This window comes from Nerophis lumbriciformis, linkage group LG07 (genome assembly GCF_033978685.3).
Source record: "Nerophis lumbriciformis linkage group LG07, RoL_Nlum_v2.1, whole genome shotgun sequence".
In the NCBI taxonomy this organism is placed as follows: Eukaryota; Metazoa; Chordata; class Actinopteri; order Syngnathiformes; family Syngnathidae; genus Nerophis; species Nerophis lumbriciformis.
In genome coordinates, this window is record NC_084554.2 from 56783077 (window position 1) to 56804765 (window position 21689).

Here is a 21689-nt window from a genome sequence, read left to right on the forward strand (position 1 = left end):
AATGCAAGTCATCAGAATCAGGTAATACACCAACTTATATTCTTGTCTTCATGAAAGAAAGGAATCTATGTGTGTTAAACATGCTTGTATTATCTTTAAACACCTTTAAGTTGTTAACAATATTAACTATATGTGTTAAACATGCTTGTATTATCTTTAAACACCTTTAACTTGTTAACAATATTAATTATATGTGTTAAACATGCTTGTATTATCTTTAAACACCTTTAACTTGTTAACAATATTAATTATATGTGTTAAACATGCTTGTATTATCTTTAAACACCTTTAACTTATTACCAATATTAACTATATGTGTTAAACATGCTTGTATTATCTTTAAACACCTTTAACTTGTTAACAATATTAACTATATGTGTTAAACATGCTTGTATTATCTTTAAACACCTTTAACTTGTTAACAATATTAATTATATGTGTTAAACATGCTTGTATTATCTTTAAACACCTTTAACTTGTTAACAATATTAATTATAAGTGTTAAGCATGCTTGATATGTGTTGAACATGCTTGTATTATCATTAAACACCTTTAACTTGTTAACAATATTAACTATATGTGTTAAACATGCTTGTATTATCATTAAACACCTTTAACTTGTTAACAATATTAACTATATGTGTTAAACATGCTTGTATTATCTTTAAACACCTTTAAGTTGTTAACAATATTAACTATGTGTTAAACATGCTTGTATTATCTTTAAACACCTTTAACTTGTTAACAATATTAATTATATGTGTTAAACATGCTTGTATTATCTTTAAACACCTTTAACTTATTACCAATATTAACTATAAGTGTTAAACATGCTTGATATGTGTTGAACATGCTTGTATTATCATTAAACACCTTTAATTTATTAACAATATTAACTATATGTGTTAAACATGCTTGCATTATCATTAAACATCTTTAACTTGTTAACAATATTAACTATATGTGTTAAACATACTTGTATTATCATTAAACACCTTTGACTCGTTAACAATATTAACTATATGTGTTAAACATGCTTGTATTATCTTTAAACACCTTTAACTTGTTAACAATATTAATTATATGTGTTAAACATGCTTGTATTATCTTTAAACACCTTTAACTTATTACCAATATTAACTATAAGTGTTAAACATGCTTGATATGTGTTGAACATGCTTGTATTATCATTAAACACCTTTAACTTGTTAACAATATTAACTATATGTGTTAAACATGCTTGTATTATCATTAAACACCTTTAACTTGTTAACAATATTAACTATATGTGTTAAACATGCTTGTATTATCTTTAAACACCTTTAACTTGTTAACAATATTAATTATATGTGTTAAACATGCTTGTATTATCTTTAAACACCTTTAACTTATTACCAAAATTAACTATAAGTGTTAAACATGCTTGATATGTGTTGAACATGCTTGTATTATCATTAAACACCTTTAATTTATTAACAATATTAACTATATGTGTTAAACATGCTTGTATTATCATTAAACACCTTTAACTTGTTAACAAAAACATATATTTCATAAATAAGTAAATATAAATGATATATATGAATGAGGTAGATCCCCACGACTTGATCAATTGAAAAGTAGCTCGCCTGCAGAAAAAGTGTGGGCACCCCTGATCTAAAGTAGTGTTTTTCAACCACTGTGTATCGTGAGATACAGTTTAGTGTGCCGTGAAGCGTAAAATACGACAGCGGAGACCCCGGACTGTTGAACGACTGAAGCTCTACATAAAACAAGAATGGGAAAGAATTCCACTTTCAAAGCTTCAACAATTAGTTTCCTCAGTTCCCAAACATTTATTGAGTGTTGTTAAAAGAAAAGGTGATGTAACACAGTGGTGAACATGCCCTTTCCCAACTACTTTGGCACGTGTTTGTCATGTCTGTGTAATCATGTTTTGTTTTAGTCATGTTTTGTTTAATTATTGGACTCTTTAGTTTCTGGCTTTTCACTCCCTTGTCTTGTTTCCATGATTACCCTTTAGTTTCACCTGTTCCACGTTTGGACTCATTGTGCACTCTTGTTTGTCACCATAGCAACCCATTAGTTTTCACCTGTCACGTCACGCACCTGTTTCACGTTTTGAGTCACGCACCTGTTTTCGTTAATCATGTCTGTAGTATTTAAGTTCATTGTTTTCAGTTTGTCTTTCTGGTGACATCCCCACATTTATGCTGTGTCCATTCCTGACACTTGTTTTCATGTCCATCCTTCATGCTACTATTTTTGTCCAAGCCCAGTAAGTTTTTGTTTATTAATGCTATAGTCTTTTGGTTTCATAGTTTGTTCTCCGCCACTGTGCGCGCTTTTCGTTTGTACTTTTATTTTGATATATTAAGTAAATCATGTACCGTACTCACATTACCGTCTCGCCCGAGCCAACTTTCCGTTGCATTCCGGAAAAGCAAACACCCAGGACCAAGTCATGACAGTGTTGCAGACATGAAATTCTAAGTTAATTATTATTTGCAAATAAAAGATAAAGTTTATGATTTTGACATTGTATTCCGTTTATATTTACATCTAACACAATTTCCCAACTCATATGGAAACGGGGTTTGTAGTCATTTCAAAAACACATCATGAACATTTGCATTATTTTAACATCACTGATTATTACTCACTGGAGACTTTACAAGAGTCAACAAACATAATAAAACATCACTTACTGTACAATGTCTGCTGTCATTAGGATGCCGACTGCTCGGATGTTCATATATTCCCATTTAGATAAAGAATGACTCATAATCTCCAACCAAGCATCTTTTTGTGTCGTCCTCGTCAGTTTCAGGTCATACATAGCTGTGAAAGTGTCCCAACTTGTCAGATTACCTACTTAAGACGCCTCATGTCCAGGTGAGAGCTGTGATTTATGATCATACTTGCCAACCCTCCCGGATTTTCCGGGAGACTCCCGAAATTCAGCACCTCTCCCGAAAACCTCCCGGGACAAATTTTCTCCCGAAAATCTCCCGAAATTCAGGCGGAGCTGGAGGCCACGCCCCCTCCAGCTCCATGCGGACCTGAGTGACGTGTTGACAGCCTGTTGTACATGCATATGTGACCCACCCATAATGTGTCACATTTTTGTGTTGATTTATTTAGTTTATTTTGTGGTTTTAATTCGTTTTTGGAACTGTCATTACACATTTATCAGTATTCACATTGGTCAGTAGGGGGCAGTAGGGCGTTTCTTCCCAATTGAATGCTATCACCTGCAGACCGGAAGTGTCTTGTCATTCTGATGAGCGCGACCAGTCTGTGAACAATTGAAACGTCCTGTGTGTTTTTTCCTCCTGTATAACAGGTTAGTTTTGGTGAATCAACTCACTGAATAATATCCATGTGATCTTTATAAGTTTAAGTACACATTCTGATGGTGGAGCCTAACTCTAAAGTGTTTGTGAGTTGTAGTTTGTATTTGTGAATGAATCCAGTGCACAGCTGCAGTAATCAATACAAAATGGCGACGCGAGTGCGCAATGTTTATATAGGAACTTCTGATCCTAATTCAGACTCCCAAATTAGAGCTCCCGTTTTCTTATTGATTTTATAATGTATATTTGTATAATGTGTGTGTTCTGAAATAGTGACAGAGAATAGAACAAGGATGGACAATTCAACCCTTAACTCAACAATGAGTAGAGGAGTGTTATGTGTGTGTGTATATGTGTAAATAAATGAACACTGAAATTCAAGTATTTCTTTTATTTATATATATATATATATATATGTATGTGTGGGGGAAAAAATCACAAGACTACTTCATCTCTACAGGCCTGTTTCATGAGGGGGTTCCCTCAATCATCAGGAGATTTTAATGGGAGCATTCACATACCATGGTTTATATAGGGCACAGAGTGGGTGGGTACAGGCTGGTGTAGGGGCGTGGTGATTGGCTCATGTGTTACCTAGGAGGTGTTTCCGTCTGTGGCGGCATGCTGATACAATTTCGCTGCGCTTGTTGAGGGATGACAGGTCTGGACGGTATATAATAAACAGTTTCTCTTTCAAGCATAGGTTGCATCTTTTATTACCACTATTGTAAGGTGTGCTGGATGCAAGAATTTGCCATGTTATTGAATATTCAACATTATTGTCTTTGAGGTCCCAAATGTGTTTGCTGAGTTCTGTGGTATTCCGCAGGTTTTGGTTCCTGAAAGAAGCCTTGTGATTGTTCCATCTGGTTTTAAACTCTCCCTCGGTTAATCCTACATATGTGTCGGATGTGTTAATGTCCTTGCGTGTTACCTTAGATTGGTAGACAACTGATGTTTGTAAGCACCCCCCGTTGAGAGGGCAATCAGGTTTCTTGCGGCAGTTACAGCCTTTGTTGGTTTTGGGGTCGCTCTGTCCGGGGGCCGACGGCTCATTTGCAATTGTTTTGTTGTGGTTTGAGATAATTTGTCGTATATTGTTCATGCAGCTGTAGCTCAATTTAATGTTGTTCTTGTTGAATACTTTTCTTAGGCTGTTGCCTTTGGGAAAGTGTTTGTCAATCAGAGTGAGGAATTTGTGTCCAATGTTAGTTGAGACGTTTTTGCTGTATGGGGGGGTTGTACCAGATGATGTCGTTTCGTTTTCTGTTCTTTTTCGGTTGGTTTCCTGGCGTGGGTTCATAGGTGAGGGTGAAATTGTATCCGCTTTCATCAAGGGCTTTTTGGTACGGGGGGGGTTGCTTGGTCAAATTCAGCTTTGCTAGATGACAGCATCGATAGCCTTTTATTAATTCCGGTAGGTATTCTTTTCGTGGTGGTGGTGGGTGGGTGGTTGCTGTCATGGTGCACGTATTGGAGTGTTGTGTTGGATTTCGTGAATGGTTGGTAGCTGTTATTTCTCAGGTTGAAAGTGACGTCGAGGAAGTTGACGGTTTGCTTGTTGGCTTATTATATATATATATATATATAATAAAATATATATGTATATATATAGCTAGAATTCACTGAAAGTCAAGTATTTCTTATATATATATATATATATATATATATATATATATATATATATCTTAACCACGCCCCCAACCACGAACCCCGCCCCACCCCCCGACCACGCCCCCCGCCCCACACCCCCCACCTCCCGAAATCGGAGGTCTCATGGTTGGCAAGTATGTTTATGATCGACAATAAACTTCCAGGAAGCGAGTAAGCACAGACCACTCCATGATGTCAACATTGGCACACAGGAAGTGATCACGGCGCCTAGTTTGTATGTGTTAGAACTTATAATAAACTTGTATTAGAACTTATAATAAACTATAAATAGTTTGTCACATCAATGAGAGCACCTTGGTGAACATCCTTCCATGTTGTTGCCAACTCTCCTGGTGAATGTTTGCAGGGCAACAGTGTGGCGCTGACCCACAGTGTCCTGGCAGAGCTCCCCGACCAAGTGTCGCACTTCTTCAACTCATACAAGTTGAAGCCTCCCAATGTCCCTCAAGTATCATCCTGAGAAGGTGGAGGTGGGCGATACTAAACATTTTGGAATCCATCCACCAGCAAGTAAACACAGTACAAGGCCTGTGTTGCTGATACTGACATGTACTTTACAATTGCTTAGCTAATTAAATGATTTTTATTGACCCAATACCGATCGGTATCGATGCGATACTGATACTACAATATTTGGATCGATTCCCCTCTTTATGTTTTGCGTGTCTGTTTTAATACATGAAAGTGCATCCTCAGTGCTGTTGACTTACAGGTAAAAGCCAGTAAATTAGAATATTTTGAAAAACATGATTTATTTCAGTAATTGCATTCAAAAGGTGTAACTTGTACATTATATTTATTCATTGCACACAGACTGATACATTCAAATGTTTATTTCATTTAATTTTGATGATTTGAAGTGGCAACAAATGAAAATCCAAAATTCCGTGTGTCACAAAATTAGAATATTACTTAAGGCTAATACAAAAAAGGGATTTTTAGTCCTGTTGGAACTTGAAATCTCCATCTCCATAGAGCAGGTCAGCAGCAGGAAGCATGAAGTGCTCTAAAACTTGCTGGTAGACGGCTGCGTTGACCCTGGATCTCAGGAAACAGAGTGGACCGACACCAGCAGATGACATGGCACCCCAAACCATCACTGATGGTGGAAACTTTACACTAGACTTCAGGCAACGTGGATCCTGTGCCTCTCCTGTCTTCCTCCAGACTCTGGGACCTCGATTTCCAAAGGAAATGCAAAATTTGCATGGTTGGGTGATGGTTTGGGGTGCCATGTCATCTGCTGGTGTCGGTCCACTCTGTTTCCTGAGATCCAGGGTCAACGCAGCCATCTACCAGCAAGTTTTAGAGCACTTCATGCTTCCTGCTGCTGACCTGCTCTATGGAGATGGAGATTTCAAGTTCCAACAGGACTTGGCGCCTGCACACAGCGCAAAATCTACCCGTGCCTGGTTTACGGACCATGGTATTTCTGTTCTAAATTGGCCCGCCAACTCCCCTGACCTTAGCCCCATAGAAAATCTGTGGGGTATTGTGAAAAGGAAGATGCAGAATGCCAGACCCAAAAACGCAGAAGAGTTGAAGGCCACTATCAGAGCAACCTGGGCTCTCATAACACCTGAGCAGTGCCAGAAACTCATCGACTCCATGCCACGCCGCATTAACGCAGTAATTGAGGCAAAAGGAGCTCCAACCAAGTATTGAGTATTGTACATGCTCATATTTTTCATTTTCATACTTTTCAGTTGGCCAACATTTCTAAAAATCCCTTTTTTGTATTAGCCTTAAGTAATATTCTAATTTTGTGACACACGGAATTTTGGATTTTCATTTGTTGCCACTTCAAATCATCAAAATTAAATGAAATAAACATTTGAATGCATCAGTCTGTGTGCAATGAATAAATATAATGTACAAGTTACACCTTTTGAATGCAATTACTGAAATAAATCAAGTTTTTCAAAATATTCTAATTTACTGGCTTTTACCTGTATATTCTTGTTAAACTAACATGAAGAAAAGTTATTGTTTATCACACCCAAAAGACCTCACTACTAAAAAACACTCACTGACAATCACACTCTCTGCTCACTTAAATAAAAACATCATAGGTTTGTGTTGTGTCCTTATTCCCCCCAATTACACAACTAATGCATGCAATATTCTGCAGTCATTACAACTCACTTTCTTTTTCAATGGCCACATCCTTCAAAAAAATTTTATTTTGTGAACGTGCTAAAACTAGCACATGTAGGTAAGTTAAGGTCTTTACATGACAAGTACAGTGCGGGCAGTGTAGCGTACCCAGATGTAAAAACAATCAGCCTTTTCATATAAAGCCATAAAGGAATTAAACGACCTCACAACAAACTTGAAAAGTCTAACAGATTACTCTTCATTCACAATTGAAATTTTAAATTAAAAAGTGGCTTTGGAGCAATCAAAGCTGCTCACACGGCCAATAAGGTGGCCACTATGATTGACACATCAACTTCATGTGTATTATATTTATCCATGAGAGCATTTTTGTTGTAAATTGTGAGGTGTGTGTTTTAAAATCAAGGTTGTTTTTTTACAAACGATGACAGATGTGAACAAGAGCATGTATTGTCTTTGTGTGATGATGTAAATGAGGGGTGGTTGTATTGTATATTAAGTATGTGTCAATGAAAGGGCATTTTATGACTTTTCTTAATTTGATTCAGAATCAGAATCAGCTTTATTGTCATTACGCAAGGTAACGAGATTGAGGCCATTCCATACAGTGCGATGTGTGCATGCTAGAAAAACAATGTGCAAATATATAAAAATATAAAAAATATAGAAGTGCAATGAATATGGTGTGAAATGAATATATACATGAAAAAAAAACAAAAAAAAAACAGGGTGGTTGGTGGAATGGGTTATTGCACCAAAGAGAAGGCAGTTATGAGGGACAATGGGGCAGTTTGTTCAGGATGGTTATGGCCCTGGGGAAGAAGCTGTTCTTTAGCCTGTTTGTTTTGGTTTTAATGCACCTGTAGCGCTTCCCAGAGGGCAGCAGGTGGAACAGGTCAGAGCCAGGGTGGGTGCTGTCCTTGATGATGGCACTGGCTCTGTTGAGGCAGCGGGAGGTGTAGATGTCCGTCAGAGAGGGGAGAGGGCGGCCGATGATCTTCTGAGCCGTCTTGACCACTCTTTGCAGCCTCTCCCTGTCTGCTGCAGTGCAGTTGCCGTACCATACCGTAATACAGTAGGTCAGCAGGCTCTCGATGGACGAGCGGTAGAAGGTCAGCAGCAGGTCAGGCTTCAGGTTGTACTTCCCGAGGACTCTAAGGAAGTGTAGCCGCTGCTGAGCCTTCTTGATGATTGATGTGGTGTTGACTGTCCAGGAGAAGTCATTAGAGATGTGGACTCCAAGGTACCTGAAGGTGTGGACCCTCTCTACACGCTCGCCGTTGATGTAGAGGGGGGCAGGGTCGGTGCTGCTCCTCCTGAAGTCGACGATGATCTCTCTGGTCTTGCTGGTGTTGAGAGCGAGGTTGTTCTCCGAAGACCAGGCCGTCAGCTTCAGGACCTCCTCTCTGTAGGCAGCCTCGTCACCCCTGGAGATTACATGCTATTGTTGGAATAATTGTTTGTAAGTTATCACAAAAGAAACGTGGTATTATGAATGCTGTCTTTGGAGGCCTGGCAAGAGGAGGAATGCTCGTGAAACGCCACTGTGATTTCAGCACGGACAGATGGCAGGATGTGCTCAACTCCCGGAGGAACTCTCTTTGAAGTGTTAAACGAACTCTCTTTGAAGTGGTTCCCAAACTCTCTTCCAACTATTTGGTCAACGCTATTTACGACCCGCTGCCCTCTTGAAGTTGCTGTGGACAGGAGACGGGAGGGGTTGTCCATTGTCCTCCCAACACCTGCCCCAGCTGGATCCAGGAAGAGCCCAAGCCCGAGAAATACCCTTCTTGGACTTCAAAGCGACCGAAAACAATGACTCTTTTTAATACCTCCCATTCCTGCTGTGACATATGTTGGTGCGTGAACATGGAACATCTGAATTAAAAGAGGAGTCGAAAACCTTCTTCGTCAGAGCGTGCTAAGACACTGTAAGAGGTTACAGGTTGACGCATGTCTCTCACCAATTGAGTCCAAATTGAATTCTGTCTCTGTTTGATTCTTTGCCTTTTGTCTTGTGTAATAGATGTCCTGTGTTTGAACGTGACAGCTATAGTATGATTTTATTGTCATCATTTTATTGCATGATTTTTGTACCCCTTTAATTTAGGTAGCCAGGCACTGCAGATGGAAATGAGCTATTTAGCTATAATCTGGTACAGAACATATCTGTCTTTGAGCTTAATGTTTCTGTGCATTGTCCCGCCTGTCGACAGGCGGATCGGTGCGGCGTCTTCATTAATGCGGACGCTGTATCGATCCGTTGTGGTGAAGAAGGAGCTGAGCCGGAAGGCAAAGCTCTCAATTTACGTTCCCATCCTCACTTATGGTCATGAGCTTTGGGTTATGACCGAAAGAACAAGATCACGGGTTCAAGCGGCCCAAATGAGTTTCCTCCGCCGGGTGGCGGGTCCCTCCCTTAGAGATAGGGTGAGAAGCTCTGTCATCCGGGGGGAGCTCAAAGTAAAGCCGCTGCTCCTCCACATGGAGAGGAGCCAGATGAGGTGGTTCGGGCATCTGCTCAGGATGCCACCCGAACGCCTCCCTAGGGAGGTGTTTAGGGCACGTCCGACCTGTAGTAGGCCACGGGGAAGACCCAGGACACGTTGGGAAGACTGTATCTCCCGGCTGGCCTGGGAACGCCTCGAGATCCCCCGGGAAGACGTGGACAAAGTGGCTGGGGAGAGGAAAGTCTGGGCTTTCCTGCTTAGGCTGCTGCCCCCGCGACCCGACCTCAGATAAGCGGAAGAAGATGGATGGATGGATGGATGCATTGCCCCTTCAAATAAACACTCAACTGAACTATTGCAAGGTCACGTGGTTCAACCCAGCACAATAATAAACGAATGCTGCCTATTATAATTTGTAATAACAAAAACATAGGCTCCAGCGCCAGGGCCGGCCCGTGGCATAGGCCGTATAGGCAAATGCTAAGGGCGCCGTCCATCAGGGGGCGCCACGCCAGTGCCACAAATGTTGGAGAAAAAAAAAAAAAAAGTTGGTACTATTATTTCTAAATACAAAAAATAATCCCACGTTAATTAAAATGCAAAGTAAAGCCTATATAATAGAAATATTATTTGTTACAACATTACCCCCCGCACGGTGCGCCCTCTCCCTTCCCGTATCATGACTCTTTTTGGACATCACCACATCAAAAAATCAACACAAGATGTCAAAACGGCCAAAACTGTCAGGTGCCCAGGGAAGAAAAAAGAGAAAAGAAGAGGAGGAGAAACGAGAAAAAGACAAGAGGTAGCAGGTAGGTAACGTTAGCCTACATGAAATTATTTGTCTGTTACAGAATGTGATAGTAACCTGGCTTTTTAGCATTAAGCTAATGTTACATGATTCGGCAATTGCTAATCAATAAATAGCTAGTTCTGTTTTAACGTCGGGTTAATATTGTGGAGGGGGCTAAATTGTTATGGAAAATAATAATGTAACGTTAGGTAATTACAGTACTCCCACCTTACATTCCTCAGGGACATTTGTATTAGATCTTTTAAGCAGGTGTTTTTTGTTTACATTGTTATTGCCTTCTGGTTAGCTAATGTTTGCCCTGCAGGTAATAGTCACTTTTCCACCCCTTTATATATTAGGTATAGTTGTAAACCGAGTTGTTAAAGTGCACATCATTAATGTTAATTAAGCAATATCACATGAGAGGGAATGCTGTTTTTTAATTTAAGCACTGCTGTGATTCGGTTAAAGATAATCATAACATAACATTCTCATATAATATATTATACTGTTACTTTGCATTCTGCTATTCAGCATTTCACTGTAATGATGACAATAAATTGAATCTAATCTAATTTGCATATCAGTTAACATCATACATATATCTCTTTGGTTTTTCATCTATATTATATCATTTCATTTTATTCCTGGAATCATATGTTTTTATTATTAAACTGTAATACTCAATGGTGTCACATACTCCTCTCTTCAGATGCACTGTTGAAGTTTCTAAATCCCACCCCTGGGCCATCTACCACATCTACCTCCACTTCAGCAGCACAACCCACCAGTTTTGCAGCAGCAAAACATACAGCCATCTCTTCACTTGATGAGATATTTCAGAGCCTTGGAGAGGTGAATGACAAGTTTGGAGTACTCCTCAATTTCCACAACTTACAAAAAGAAGAGCTGCTACAGCCCTGAGTACTACTCTGACCCATGACAGCCAGCTGGACATTAATGGCACAGAACTTGCAATGGAAATGCAGAATTTCCTACCATTGCCATCAAAGAACATGACAAACATGGAACTCTTGACCTTCCTGCATGAGAAGAAGCTGGCAGAAATGTACCCCAACATGTGGGTTGCTCTGAAAATCTCTATTAAAAAAGCACAAATAGAGAACTCTGTAGGATCCCCTTTTTTTGTAATATAGTTGTTAAAGTCATACTGGTTTGATATCGGTCCTGCTAAACACCGACATTTATTTAATAATACCACCTTAACATTTGACAACCAAACAATTACACAAGGCGAATCAGTAAAGAATCTGGGTATTATCTTCCACCCAACTCTCTCCTTTGAGTCACACATTAAGAGTGTTACTAAAACGGCCTTCTTTCATCTCCGTAATATCGCTAAAATTCGTTCTATTTTATCCACTAGCGACGCTGAGATCATTATTCATGCGTTCGTTACGTCTCGTCTCGACTACTGTAACCTATTATTTTGGGGTCTCCCTATGTCTAGCATTAAAAAATTACAGTTGGTACAAAATGCGGCTGCTAGACTTTTGACAAGAACAAGAAAGTTTGATCATATTACGCCTATACTGTATATACCTTTATATACATATATACATATATATATATATATATACCTATACTGGCTCACCTGCACTGGCTTCCTGTGTACTTAAGAAGTGACTTTAAGGTTTTACTACTTACGTATAAAATACTACACGGTCTAGCTCCGTCCTATCTTGTCGATTGCATTGTACCATATGTCCCGGCAAGAAATCTGCGTTCAAAGAACTCCGGCTTATTAGTGATTCCCAGAGCCCAAAAAAAGTCTGCGGGCTATAGAGCGTTTTCTATTGGGGCTCCAGTACTATGGAATGCCCTCCCGGTAACAATTAGAGATGCTACCTCAGTAGAAGCATTTAAGTCCCATCTTAAAACTCATTTGTATACTCTAGCCTTTAAATAGCCCCCCTGTTAGACCAGTTGATCTGCCGTTTCTTTTCTTTTCTCCTCTGCTCCCCTTTTCCTTGAGGGGGGGGGGGGCACAGGTCCGGTGGCCATGGATGAAGTGCTGGCTGTCCAGAGTCGGGACCCGGGGTGGACCGCTCGCCTGTGCATCGGCTGGGAACATCTCTGCGCTGCTGACCCGTCTCCGCTCGGGATGGTGTCCTGCTGGCCCCACTATGGACTGGACTCTTACTATTATGTTGGATCCACTATGGACTGGACTCTCACAATATTATGTCAGACCCACTCGACATCCATTGCTTTCGGTCTCCCCTAGAGGGGGGGGGTTACCCACATATGCGGTCCTCTCCAAGGTTTCTCATAGTCATTCACATCGACGTCCCACTGGGGTGAGTTTTTCCTTGCCCGTATGTGGGCTTTGTACCGAGGATGTCGTTGTGGCTTGTGCAGCCCTTTGAGACACTTGTGATTTAGGGCTATATAAATAAAGATTGATTGATTGATTGATTGATCTTGTTTTGTGCAGTGCCTTATTTATATTGTATTTTTAATTTATTTTATGCAACTTGTTGACACGTTTTATTTTGTGTTTATGTATGTAAAAAATATTGTATTTCATATATTCATTTTTTATTTTTTGTATTCATTTATTTATTTTTTTAATCTTGTTAACTATTCTGATTGTTAATTTGCTTTCTTTAAGTAAAAAAAAAAAGGTCAAAGACAAAGCTATTCGGTTTCTTGTGAGTATATACACTTCACTGCCGATGTGGGGGGGGGGGCGCCACCTAAAATCTTGCCTAGGGCGCCAGATTGGTTAGGGCCGGGCCTGGATGTACAGCATGTATTGAGATGAAAACGGGGGCTCCTGTGTGTCGAAACGAGCGCACCTCGCCCCGCCCACCGCAACCGACGAGCTGGCGGTGCTGCAGTGCGACGTGAGTACACAAATATGACTTTATTGAAATAATAATACTGTATTGAAACATGCGGATACAGTCTTATTGGCAGCATTGTAACGGTGTTGCTAAAGTGGTTGTTCAGAGTAGTGAACAATAGTTGACATAGCGATGTATTTAGTCACACTACAACGGTTATATAAGCTCTTATTAGTCAAGTTGTAACGGTGCCGCACAACTATCTACTTTAGTTTACTTTACTTTACACATTTATCGGCTTTGGAGTGTAGAAGATGAAACAAGCTGGTAGTTTGACTTTAGAAGATGAAACAAGCTTGTAGTTTGACTTAAATGAGTCGACTTGTTTTAACACGAGAGCAAAACTTGTATGTGGACTTTAATTGTACTTCAGCGTTATTTGCCACTGCTACTTTGAATGTAGGTAAGATGAATGCTTGAACATTGTCAAACAGGAAAGTTTATTCACGTAAACATTAACAAATCACTTCTGTAAGGAAGCACTTTAATAGCGGAAGGGCGTTTCCTTTTGCGTGGATTTTACATGACGTCACGTCCGGCTGAAGTCCCGCCCATTAAACATAGTGGTGGTCAAGCTAGCTCTGTTCTCAGTTGGTAGGAGGCTCTATGATGCTTTTCTCGAAGAAAAAGAATGGCCTATGACAGGGGTCCTCAAGTACAAATCTTGAAGGTCCACAAATGTTTTTTTGAAACAGGCTGGGTCCGTTTATTATCGGTCAAGCTTACCGTATTTCCGCACTATAAGGCGCACCGGATTATTAGCCGCACCTTCAATGAATTACATATTTCATAACTTTGTCCACCAATAAGCCGCCCCGGATTATAAGCCGCGCCTACGCTGCGCTAAAGGGAATGTCAAAAAAACAGTCAGATAGTTCAGTCAAACTTTAATAATATATTGAAAACCAGCGTTCTAACAACTCTGTCCCAAAATGTACGCAAATGTGCAATCACAAACATAGTAAAATTCAAAATGGTGTAGAGCAATAGCAACATAATGTTGCTCGAACGTTAATGTCACAACACACAAAATAAACATAGCGCTCACCTTCTGAAGTTATTCTTCATTCGTAAATCCTTCGAATTCTTCTCCTTCGGTGTCCGAATTAAAAAGTTGGGCGAATACGGGATCCAAAATGGGCGGCTCCGTCTCGTCGAAGTAATCGGAGTCAGTGTCGCTGTTGTTGTCCAGCAGTTCTGTGAATCCTGCCTTCCGGAAAGCTCGGACCACAGTTGTGACCGAAATATCTGCCCAGGCATTTACGATCCACTGGCAAATGTTGGCGTATGTCGTCCGGCGCTGTCTGCCCGTCTTAGTGAAGGTGTGTTCGCCTTCGGAGCTGTGTGAAAAAAGCCACCCGGCCTCTTCGCGTAAACTTCCCTTAACCACTCGCTCATCTTTTCTTCATCCATCCATCCCTTCGAGTTAGCTTTTATGATGACGCCGGCTGGAAAGGTCTCTTTTGGCAAGGTCTTCCTTTTGAATATCACCATGGGTGGAAGTTAGCATGGCAAGCTAGAACCACAGTGAAGGATGACTTCTCATTCCCTGTGGTGCGAATATTCACCGTACGTGCTCCCGTTCCACAGTGCGGTTCACAGGAATATCAGTTGCTGTGAAATACGGTAGTAATCCGTGTGCGGATGGAGAGATTGCGTCTTTTTATGAACCGGATCCTTGTCGCTTAGTAGGAGCCATTTTGTGGTCTTTACAGATGTAAACAGGAAATGAAACGTACGGTGATATCCGCGCGTTTTTTCTTCTTCTTCCGGGGGCGGGTGGTTGCTTACAGTAGAAGAAGAAGCGCTTCCTGTTCTATGGGGGCGGGTGCTTTCCTTGGCGGTTGCTTGCGTAGAAGAAGAAGCGCTTCCTGTTCTACCGGGAAAAAAGATGGCGGCTGTTTACCGAAGTTGCGAGATCGAAACTTTATGAAAATGAATCGTAATAAAGCGCACCGGGTTATAAGGCGCACTGTCAGCTTTTGAGAAAATGTGTGGTTTTTAGGTGCGCCTTATAGTGCGGAAAATACGGTATATAATAGCAGGAGGTAGGTAGTTTTAACATTTTCTTAAAATTAACAAAAATAAAATAAATATCCAATAAAATACATGAAATATTTTCTTTGAAACAAAAATAAATAAGAACTTTGAAAAAATTTGTCCTCTGCATTTGACCCATCCCTTGATCACCCCCTGGGAGGTGAGGGGAGCAGTGGGCAGCAGCGGCGCCGCGCCCGGGAATCATTTTTGGTGATTTAACCCCCAATTCCAAGCCTTGATGCTGAGTGCCAAGCAGGGAAGAATGCTGGTATGAGCTTTTAAACATAACCCGTTAACTGCTGCCAATCAAATGGTGAATAAGATACTCTTTAGGGTTCATATGTTTGTAAATCTGACTGTGATGTAGTCAGTGCCTCACCAGCCATCAACCTCACCGCACGTTACTGCTCTGTTGCTATTTGTTGTTGTGTCATAGATTTAACAAAAATCTTGCTTGATGTTTCATATGGCTTTTTCAGCCTCGTGATTTCTTTTTTTTTCTTAGCTCTGAATCATGAGGAAATGTCTCTTCAAATTCGCGGTGCTCTTTCAGATAGTGACGTTTCAGATTTTCACTTTTCACCAGAGCAACAGTAGTGTTGCATAGTAGACACATTGGTCTGGTACTTGCAGTAGGTAGGATGAAAACATATTGCTCTGTCCATTCTTCCTTGAAACGTCGGTTTTCCCTGTCCACCTTTCTTTTACCAGCCTGAGCCAACTTGGAGCATGCCATTGTGATTTGATTCACATTCAGTGACTGACAAGTGAACAGTTAGCGAAGTAGCGATACGAGACAACTGTGTGCCTGCAGCGAAAGGTTCCATGCACTGTGCACATGACCCAGGTGGTAACAGCCTATCAGCGCGTCGTTGTGAAAGAGATGACAACCCATACCCCGGAATTAGCCAATCAGAGTGGCGTTCTCTCGCTCTCACTCCGTCTCTCTCTCTTTCTCTCTGAGAGAGAGAGAGAGAGAGAGAGAGAGGGAGACGGAGTGAGTGAGACACGAGAAGTGTAAACGAAACGTGGAGATATTTGACTAAAAACAACAAAGAACGTTGACATGCGCTAGCGATAACTCACAGATAAATACAATTATTATATTTTTTTATAATAATTATAATTATATAATTATTTTTTATTTTTAATTTTTACTATAATTCGTGCTGGGTCCGGACGGACACGTCGCTGGGTCCGGACATGGACCGCGGTCCGCCTGTTGAGGATCACTGGCCTATGATTATGTTTTTTTCCGCTCTACAAATCGCGAAAAGGATAAAAATTAGATATGTCCGATAATGGCTTTTTTTTTTTTACCGATATTGTCCAATTCTTAATTACCGATACTGATATCAACCGATACCGATATATACAGTGGTGGAATGAACACATTATTATGCCTAATTTTGTTGTGATGCCCCGCTGGATGCATTAAACAATGTAACAAGGTTTTCCAAAATAAATCAACTCAAGTTATGGAAAAAAAAATGCCAACATGGCACTGCCATATTTATTATTGAAGTCACAAAGTGCATTATTTTTTTTTAACATGCCTCAAAACAATAACAGTGCAATACTTTTTCATAACATGGTCACTACTGCCTAGTTTCTCTTGTTATATTCTTATTTTACTGTTATACTTTTATTCTCATTGTTGCTTTTTATTTTTATTCTTATTGTAATATTTTTCTATTCTGTTTCCATTTATCAAGGTTCAACTTTATTGTCCCCGCGGGGAAATTTGTCTTGGGCACAGTGCATCATTGCTTTCTTAACATACCCAAAAACAACAAAAGAAAAACACAAGCACAGACACAACCACAACCATACAACTAACATTTAAACATCAGAACATGGAGCTTGATAGACATAGGTGGCACTTTGATGTAGGCATAAAATCTACAGTATGGAGATAAAGATAAAGTACCAATGTGCATTGCACTAGAGCTCATGGATAAAGTGCTGTGTGCTAAAGTGCTTAGGTCTAAAGTGCTATGTGCTAAAGTGCTGTGTGCTAAAAAAGTGCTAACCTATGTATTAAAATTCTATTGCACATTGTTGGTCAGCTTAATGGAGGCTGGGACAAATGATAATTTAAGGCGGTTAAATTTGCATAGTGGGACCCGGAGTCTTCTCCCTGATGGCAGGGTTCCATATTCAGGAAAGAGTGGGTGTTGTGAGTTGGAAATAATTTTCTTAGCTTTTTTCCTAACTGCCTGCTCATAGATGCTCTGTATAGGCTCATATTCTTTCCTCCCTACGATTTTCATTGCCGTTTTATGCATGCCGGCCAGTTTGCTTTTTAGCTTAACGGTTAGGTTGCCAAACCATGAGGTGATCCCGTATCTAATGATGCTCTCTACAATGGCACGGTAGAAAATCATCATGATGTGGCTGCTTACGCCGTACAATCTTAATCTTCGCAAAAAATATAGCCTCTGTTGCAGTCAATATGTGTCTTCCAGCAGAGAAGATTATCAATATGAACCCCTAAATATTTATATGAGGATACCTGGGTGATTTCCTGATTTTTGATGACCACCGGCTCATGGTCAGTCACTTTCCTCGGATCCAAAACCATTTCCTGTGTCTTGGTCACATTTAAAATAAGATGGTTTACCCCCATTATTTACTTTTTACTTTTTAAATTCGATCTCAATTCTGTACACTGCTGCTGGAATTTTAATTTTCCTGAGGGAACTCTCCTGAAGGAATCAATAAAGTGCTATCTATCTATCTATCCAAACAGCAGCTTGGAATTTGGGTTAGCTCTCCCTGAGAGAGACTATGAGGAGGTTGAGGTGGGCAGGGTTGGGGTGGGTGGGGGTAGGGGTAGCGGGGGGGCTTATATTGTAGCGTCCCGGAAGAGTTAGTGCTACAAGGGATTCTGGGTATTTGTTCTGTTGTGTTTATGTTGTGTTACGGTGCGGATGTTCTCCCGAAATGTGTTTGTCATTCTTGTTTGGTGAGGGTTCACAGTGTGGTGCCTATTTGTCATACCTTTTACTTTTAGAAACCGATACCGATAATTATGAAACCGATAATTTCCGATATTACATTTTAAAGCATTTATCGGCCGATAATATCGGCAGCCCGATATTATCGGACATCCCTAATAAAAATGCCTTCAGAGGTCTTTGTGAGGTCATTAAAAAGGGAGGAAGATTTGATGTAACAACGAGAAAAAACATCAACTGCAAACACACTTATCCTTTTCCTCATTAGCGTCACCATCACAGCAGCGCTCGTTATGTCAATCAAAAATGTTACTTATGCTCAGTAGTCTAGTGGTTAGAGTGTCCGCCCTGAGACGGGTATGTCGAGTCATACCAAAGACTATAAAAATGGGAGCCATTACCTCACTGCTTGGCACTCAGCATCAAGGGTTGGAATTGGGGGTTATATCACCAAAATGATTCCCAAGCTGTTGCTCACTGCTCCCCTCACCTCACAGGGAGTGGAACAAGGGGATGGGTCAAACACAGAGGGTAATTTCACCACACCTAGTGTGTGTGTGTGACTATCAGTGGTACTTTAGCTTTAATAAATGCAACTTATTCAACTGAATGTTTCATTTGTGGACCCCTCAGATGTGAAGACATGATGTGCCTCCAATCTTTTCTTCTTTAAATCCTTGTAAGTGCACTCCAAACATATTTATCCATCACAAATAATCTTCTTTCAGTGTGTTACAAAGCTGTGTTTATGTCAGTTTTATGTACACCAATCCTTCTGCCGGGATGGCGGGAGCCTGTGTCCCAGGTCCTGGGACGAGCAGCTGTGTGACCAAGGTGGCCATCAGTGTCTCCTGTCAACATCTGATGGACATGGACGTCTTTTCCAAGTCTGACCCGCAGTGTGTACTTTACATGAGTAATGCTGGCAGCAGCTGGGTGGAGGTCAGTATGCATCTAAACAATCACAGTACCTGTAGTTTTTATACAGGTAAAAGCCAGTAAATTAGAATATTTTGAAAAACTTGATTTATTTCAGTAATTGCATTCAAAAGGTGTAACTTGTACATTATATTTATTCATTGCACACAGACTGATGCATTCAAATGTTTATTTCATTTAATTTTGATGATTTGAAGTGGCAACAAATGAAAATCCAAAATTCCGTGTGTCACAAAATTAGAATATTACTTAAGGCTAATACAAAAAAGGGATTTTTAGAAATGTTGGCCAACTGAAAAGTATGAAAATGAAAAATATGAGCATGTACAATACTCAATACTTGGTTGGAGCTCCTTTTGCCTCAATTACTGCGTTAATGCGGCGTGGCATGGAGTCGATGAGTTTCTGGCACTGCTCAGGTGTTATGAGAGCCCAGGTTGCTCTGATAGTGGCCTTCAACTCTTCTGCGTTTTTGGGTCTGGCATTCTGCATCTTCCTTTTCACAATACCCCACAGATTTTCTATGGGGCTAAGGTCAGGGGAGTTGGCGGGCCAATTTAGAACAGAAATACCATGGTCCGTAAACCAGGCACGGGTAGATTTTGCGCTGTGTGCAGGCGCCAAGTCCTGTTGGAACTTGAAATCTCCATCTCCATAGAGCAGGTCAGCAGCAGGAAGCATGAAGTGCTCTAAAACTTGCTGGTAGACGGCTGAGTTGACCCTGGATCTTAGGAAACAGAGTGGACCGACACCAGCAGATGACATGGCACCCCAAACCATCACTGATGGTGGAAACTTTACACTAGACTTCAGGCAACGTGGATCCTGTGCTTCTCCTGTCTTCCTCCAGACTCTTGGACCTCGATTTCCAAAGGAAATGCAAAATTTGCTTTCGTCAGAAAACATGACTTTGGACCACTCAACAGCAGTCCAGCTGGTGCACAGATGAGTGGTCCACCCTGGGTCCCAACTTTGGACTGCTAGCGCCTCATCTGTGGTCACCGAATCTGTGCGAAATGGCATCGACCCTGAGGGGAACGTCTTCCCTGTGCTCCTTGACTACAGTCTGCACCGGACCCAATAGCAGGACAGGTGTAAGAAGTACATTATTACCTGTCACTGGGTTAAATCCCGTGTGTTGAGACTGGTGCATGTACGATACCAAGGGTCCTCTTCGACCGCACACCCCAGCTCCACAGATCTGGTTTTCAATCGCATAACTCAGGTGTGTAAATCCGACTTTTCAAAAACCGAACACAATGGGATTAAGGTGTTTCCATGGGTTGTAGGAGGTTTATTCAGAGCCAAACAATTAGAGAAGTGGGACTAATTTAGTTAGAGTGACAGACCAATAAAATGTCAGCTGTGTGCTGTAAATGTTCCCACTTTGGGGCATTTGGCATTGTGCAGGTGACGAGCATGGACATGCCAATGACTACGCTTCCATGCACTGAATTAGTCTGATTCCTCAAAAACAATTTGACTGAAAAGAAGCATTCTGCAACCCACGGAAACTTCCTCATCTGATCGTGTTTGGCTTTTGACAAGTCAGACTAACACGCCTGAATGATGTGGTCTAAAACCAGATCTGTGGAGGGCGTGTGCAGCCGCAGGGGACACTTCCTGTCCCGCATGCACCAGTCTCAACACGCAAGCCGGAAGCAGATACCATTCAGAACAAACATACTGCAATGAAGAAGAGACTTTCCTAATTGAAGTTGTGACCAAAGAACCACCATGACATGTTATGTAGACCTGTGGTCTGAAATATACTGTTTCACCTTCTAAAATGTTATTTTGAGGGGACAAGACAATTATTGTTGCTCCTACGTAGAGCCAGCCTCACAGGCAGGTGTGAAGATGCAAACATTTGAGAGATCAGACTATTTTAGTGCATGGAAACATAGTCAGTGTTTCACTGGCCAATGGGGTATTTACATTTAACAGTATGAACTCTGCCTAGCAACAAGTGACCAGCACAGTTACATACTTGAAATGTTCCTAATGACTTCCATTGATGTTATTTTTCAGGTTGGCCGCACAGAGAGGATCATGAACTGCCTCAATCCCACATTTTCCAAGACTTTTGTCTTGGACTATTATTTTGAGATGGTGCAGAAGCTACGCTTTGAAGTGTATGACATTGATGACAATGTCAGCTGCAGTCTGCAAGACGCTGACTTCCTGGGAGAACTTGAGTGCACCTTGGGGCAGGTATGTTGGTTTTGCCTTTTTTCCTCACTCATAGGCAGAGGTGGGTAGAGTAGCCAGAAATTGTACTCAAGTAAGAGTACTGTTACTTTAGAGATTTATTACTCAAGTAAAAGTAAGGAGTAGTCACCCAAATATTTACTTGAGTAAAAGTAAAAAGTATGTTGTGAAAAAACTACTCAAGTACTGAGTAACTGATGAGTAACATACACACACATATCATTCATATATATATATATATATATATACAGGTAAAAGCCAGTAAATTAGAATATTTT

The 21689-nt window shown here is 40.7% G+C and overlaps 2 protein-coding genes across 3 annotated transcripts in view; both read left to right on the forward strand.

Moving 5' to 3' along the window:
• The window catches only part of LOC133609332 (copine-3-like), a 45786-nt gene extending 40053 nt beyond the window's left edge, over positions 1 to 5733 (forward strand). For both annotated transcript variants that reach the window (XM_061964848.1, XM_061964849.1), the window contains exon 16: positions 5377 to 5733. In XM_061964848.1, the coding sequence (XP_061820832.1) occupies positions 5377 to 5490 (114 nt within the window). In that variant the 3' untranslated portion in view covers positions 5491 to 5733. The remainder of the gene's footprint in view (positions 1 to 5376) is intronic.
• A 7443-nt stretch (positions 5734 to 13176) lies between these two features.
• The window catches only part of LOC133609331 (copine-3-like), a 35945-nt gene continuing 27432 nt past the window's right edge, over positions 13177 to 21689 (forward strand). The window contains exons 1-4 of the mRNA XM_061964847.2: positions 13177 to 13261; positions 18895 to 18940; positions 19017 to 19203; positions 21232 to 21414. Coding sequence (XP_061820831.1) covers positions 19021 to 19203; positions 21232 to 21414 — 366 coding nt within the window. The 5' untranslated portion in view covers positions 13177 to 13261; positions 18895 to 18940; positions 19017 to 19020. The remainder of the gene's footprint in view (positions 13262 to 18894; positions 18941 to 19016; positions 19204 to 21231; positions 21415 to 21689) is intronic.